The 5,400-nt window shown below is 44.4% G+C and overlaps 1 protein-coding gene across 1 annotated transcript in view; it reads right to left on the bottom strand.

The window, feature by feature from the left end:
* Window positions 1–477: 477 nt before the first annotated feature.
* Window positions 478–5,400, bottom strand: part of LOC104521143 (glutathione S-transferase theta-1) — a gene marked incomplete at its 5' end in the record, with an annotated part of 5,114 nt that continues 191 nt past the window's right edge. Inside the window, 3 exons of the mRNA XM_010163054.1 lie at window positions 478–862; window positions 1,840–2,016; window positions 4,217–4,367. Coding sequence (XP_010161356.1) covers window positions 662–862; window positions 1,840–2,016; window positions 4,217–4,367 — 529 coding nt within the window. The remainder of the gene's footprint in view (window positions 863–1,839; window positions 2,017–4,216; window positions 4,368–5,400) is intronic.

Here is a 5,400-nt window from a genome sequence, read left to right as displayed (position 1 = left end):
CAACAATGAAGAGTAGTGGTTAAACTGAAGAATTCTGAAGATTCACAGTTGTAGATGAAAATGAAGAAACTTCTAACAGGAAACTAAAGGCAAATAGAAGTCATGTGGAATGTACATGGACAGCCAAGCAAGATGACTCACCAATAAGAAACTTAAAAAAAATCCAATGTCTCTTTTTGCTCTTGTGACTGCCTGTAGTTTTGTCCTGTACTCATCTGTGCAGACACGTGCTGGGAAGGTGAGGATCAGGCACGCTTTGCAGTGCTGCCACTTGAGAAGGAGCTGCAAATGTTAAACACACATGGAAACAACACTCATCCTATACAGTTCTCTAATGTTCCCAGTTTGCAGGCTGGCTCAAATTTTGTCAGGAAATACTGTTTGTGTCTCTACCATCTCTGAGATGACTGACACTGAAATAAAACCCAGATGCACATGTTAAGTGACTTGTAGAGCCTCAGCCTTCTGTATAAATTTAATGTTTCAGGTCTTAAACCTTCCCCAGCTTCCACCTCTAAAGATACAGGAAAGACCTGTCAGGGGGCAAAACACTCCGTGATTTCTGTGTTAGAATTACAGTGCTCTTTCCAGTTACATGTAGAACTGGAGGTCAGAGAAGAAGTTAAAAAAAAAGGGTAGGAAAATGGTAAGGTAGATTAATTCATTTCAACATCTTCATCAACACAGGTGCCAGATGCTCTTTCAGCTGTGGATCAATTTGAATGTTGCTCAGTTCTTTGATATTGAGGAGCATCTCATGGGCTTGGAAGAAAAGCTCTTTTCCCACAGCATCCTCCACCCGCCTGCGCCACTCCATCAGCCTAGGTCTGTCTTCAAAGATGTCACAACCAACTCCAACAGGCTGCAGAAAGGGGGAGAGAGCAACAGTGAGGCACTGGACAGTCCCTTCAACGAGACAACAGGCACCAAAAGTGTACCTGCAGGTACAGGTAGAGGAAAAAAAATGAAGAGCTCATAGAGGAGCACTAGGAAGGAGGGAAATCTCTGGTCAGGTGTATCTATCTGGGGGACACAGAAGCCAGCCTATATTTTAAAAGGCATTTACAAAGAGAATTCCTGAGTGCTGGAACAGCTGTTGTATGCAGGAGAGATGACCACCACTTATTGCAAAGGATCTTCAGCTACAGCATCAAAGACATGGTGGGCTGAGAGCTCCAGGGACAACTGCACAGTCTGCAATATGGAGTGCTATATTACATGCTGAGTGTTTCATTGAACTGATGTCTGAGCTGACATAAACTACTCCCCTTCTACTGTCCGCCAGTGCCGCTCTCTGAACACAGTGCTGTGGAGAAGCTGAACAGCTATTTTTCAGTCTCTGGGATAAAGAATCACTTCTGGGCTGCAGGATCCAGGCAGAGAACAACCAGTTTGTAACAGACTTAATTTGATTGCCTCTGTCTGTGATTCAGTCTTGCATCTTCTAGACGTGGCACGGGCAAGTACCATCAGAAGAATTTTCTTGTATGATAAAAATATTCCTATAGAATTTCCTTACTTCCTCATAGCATTACGTCTGCTATTGCTTCTCACTTTTACATCTTACCTCCTTCTCTGGAGGTTAAAAGTAAAGTCACAATAAAGGATGAAGGAGAAGAAGTATTGTTAGAGAAGAGAAACAAAAGGGATCTGTTGCAGACAGCTTTTTTTTCTGAACCCACTCCCGTATTCTCCTCATTGTCTTAGGCCAGTTCTGCTGAGATTTGCCCTCACTCACTCCTCTTTCTAGTGAAGTGTTACCACACGCTGCACCCTCCCTGCCCAGCAGCAGCTCTTTTCCCTCGTGCTGAGACTCCCTTACCACACTCCAGCACTCACTTGCATCAGCTCCACAATGGCCACAAGATCTGCCAGAGAGATCTCACTCCCGATGATAAAAGCCTTGTCCTGCAGAAACCTCTCCTCAAATTGCTTCAGGGAAGTGGACAGCCCGTCCATAACCTCCTGGAGCTTCTCAGAGGGCAGTGGCTGCCCTGTGAAGAGGGGAATCAGCACCTGAGGAGAGAAGGGACTTGAGAGTACAGTCAGCCATCTTCTCAGAGATCTGGTGGTAGTCATTTAAGTTACACCCCATGAACTACTCATGATGGTCAGCAATCCTGCAGCTGACACTAGAGCTACATGGAGTGCTGCAGTTCCAAGTAGCTCATGGACACAGAGCACACACAAGCAGTCCTAAGTGGCTGATGTGCCGTGACTGTAACCTCCAGCTAACGGCAGCAATGTGCAGAATGACACCAAGGATTCAGCTCCTTTTGTGCCTGGCAGTTGTGTCCTCACACTCCACCTCGGTGGGTTACAAAAGAAAAACAGGCAACAGCTCCAGGGAAGACAAACCTCTGCCACAGTCACCCCTGTTTCCACAGCTTGCCAAGATGGGTCAGCAGGCTGCCTGCCCACCAGCCACCCCTGCTGCACCCTGTTGTGTAACTGGGCGCTGGAGGCTTCGGCTGCCTGTCCTGCAGGGTGATGGGAAGGAGGGCATGGTGGTGGCTGTGGCCGGGAGCGTAGGAGGGACTGGAATGCATCAACACTGTCTGGAGAGGCAGGGAAAGGGTTCCCGTGACAGTGCCCAGTGAGGCTGGGAGTGGGTAAGTGCCACTTTTACACCAGCCTCTCTGTGGCCTCTCAAGCATCATTTTTAAACCACTACAAATTTTTCCAGAGCAATCATATAAGTGCAGTCCTTATCTCCAAGGACTTGCTGGCACAGGGGTTAGGTGCCTTTCTGTGAGATCTGTCAGCACTCCCAGAGGTCTACACACTGTCAGAGCCCTCAGTGCTTCACCACTATGGTGCCTCCGCCTGACACAGCTAAAGAAATACAGTTTATTTAGAGAAGCAAAATTAAAGATACAAATTTTCATTGGTGGGAGTGGACTGAATTTCTACTTACTGCTAGTGTATTCAACAATACAAGTTGGGATTGCTTCATCCAAGCCAGGATTTTTGCCAAATACATGTGGAATCTATTTAATCTGAAAATTCATGGCCAATTCTCTTCCTAAGTGGTTCCAATTATGCATGATGGGATCTCTGGGTAGAGTAACTTGAAACAGCACCTCTTTCCTTTTCTTGGGTCAGTCTATCTTCTCCCATGTCCAGCTAATATGCCTTCTGTTACATGGTGGCTTTATAAGTTTCCCTATTTTCAATTATTCTGAGGACCATTTCTGTATCTGGGTTATCTAATCAGCAGCAGCAATGAGTTGGATTTCTTTCCCTCAGAGCACTGCAATAACAGCTTGCAGAGACTGGAAGAAACTGCTTCTTGTATGAATCTGACTCATATTTGAATTGCTTCTCTGTGCTCTTTAGCCAAAAATTCAAATGTCAATAAAGCAAAAAGCCAAAGGAGTTCTGATATGCTTTGTTAAGCACTAACAAGGGCAAGCTTCACACAGGAAGCGTGAAGTTCTTACCTGTTTACTGGCAACCCTGATTTCATCTGAAATTCCATACCACAGCTATACTTGCAGGGCTATATTTGCACCTGGCCTCTCCAAGGATAGCTTCATTAACTATCTGTTGAGTTGGCTGGGAATAGTTTTCCAGCAAAATCATCTGATACTGAATTATTTTCTGCCTCAGAGTGATTCTGTTAACTTTTCCTAAATGTAAATTGATCTGACCACACTGAATAAAGAAATTCTGCCGTTCTCTCTGTCTCTCTGCTCTGTCTGTCCTTGAATCCATTTCAGAGAAGTACCCAAGTGTGCTGGAAGCAGAAGGCTCCTTCTGGATTTCCACCCTGATAGGGCTGCAGGGACTTGCTGTATGAAGCATGCAAGCCTTTCTCCTTCCAGCAACAGAGCACACACTTGCCAAAGAAGCAAAACTTCTGTCTATGTGCACACTCTGCACAGCTGTGAGGGGAGGGGGAGGCTCTTGGAGACAATATCCAATCTGTTATATTTGTGTTCACAAGTCCAGGCAATTGAAGTCTGTTGGGCTTTGAGACCTTCTGTACCAGACCTACTTTAAGGAAAAAAACAATGACCAAAGCTGCTTTTGCCAGATCCTGATGTTGAGCAATTAGGAACAGCTCCCTGTCTGACAGCTCCTCTCAGCCAGGAATAGCCTCGGTTTGTTATTTCAGTGTGACAAACTCTCTCCGAGTTGGGGCTGCTCAAATGCTCAATATTCTGCCAGGAAAACATCAATTTACTCACATTTTAATATTCAGTCTCCTTACCTTGATCCACATGGTCTTAGGAGCATTAGCCCGGATGTTAGCATGATGCCATGAGAGGTATTCATCTACCCGGGCTCGTTTTTGTATGTCTGATGGGTACCAGTGGTCGGGAGTGTTGTACTTTCGACTCAGATACAGCAGAATGGCAGTGCTGCTCAGGCATTAACAAGAGACAAGGTCAGAGAGTTAGGGTGCAGAATGCTTTCACCTCAGCTTCCTCTCCTGCCCCTTCTCAACTTGCTGCTTCCACTAAAAAGCATTCAGATCAGGATTTCCAATGGAGTCTAGGGACCATATATAGGCATCTAATTCATGCTGACATCAGAGATGGCATTTAATCACCCGAGTTCCTATGAAAACTGTAACCTGACGGAAAATGACAGCACTGTTAGATGGTGCAGAGTCCTGCTGCACAGGATTGGGGTAAAGAAGCAATAAACCTGCATAACAATCTATCAGCAATGTTAATCCCACTTATTCCTCGACTGTTCTCACCCATCTCTCTGAGACCTGCGCTTGTTGATGCACTTCTGTAGTAAATGAAACTCCCTAATGAGTTACGTTGCCTTTTTGTCAGATCTCTCTCTAGCCTGCAGCTTCCACTGAAGTCAGTGGAAGTCCCAGCAAGGAGAGCCAACAGAATCTTTTTGGGTTTGTCCAGATGTTTATACTTTCACTAACTGGCAAGAGAAGTCAGATGGAAAAATATCTTCGTCATCTGCAACAATATGTAGACTGTTACTACAAAAAGAGATGCCACAGAAAATTCTGTGCTGACAAAATAGAAGAAAATGCAGACCCTCCTACTAAGCTGACAATGCTATAGTTCAAGTATTTCAGAATTATGACACCATTAACCAGTCTCCATATTAATCTTGTAATATAAAACCTACATTTTACCTCTGTAGGTGTTTACTTGGCCTTGATGACTAATTCAGATAAAGAGAATTTTTTCCTAGGGTAAAAGGCTTTTTGTTCTTAGGGTAAAAGGGATTTTGTTCCTAGGGTAAAAGGGATTTTTATAAGTTTTAAACATTTCCCAGAAATGTTTATAATCCCATTTTGAGGTAAGTGCTTTCAGGGGAACATCAAGAAGTTAAGTCAGCTGACTTGTTTACATTCTGAAAGACAATTCAGACAGAAAATGGGAACAGCAAATGAGGTTATACTATTAAAAATAACCC

The sequence above is a fragment of the Antrostomus carolinensis genome, unplaced genomic scaffold, assembly GCF_000700745.2.
Source record: "Antrostomus carolinensis isolate BGI_N321 unplaced genomic scaffold, ASM70074v2 scaffold12142, whole genome shotgun sequence".
Classification (NCBI taxonomy): domain Eukaryota; kingdom Metazoa; phylum Chordata; class Aves; order Caprimulgiformes; family Caprimulgidae; genus Antrostomus; species Antrostomus carolinensis.
Note: the sequence above shows the minus strand (reverse complement) of the source record. Positions and strands in the feature narration are given on the sequence as shown.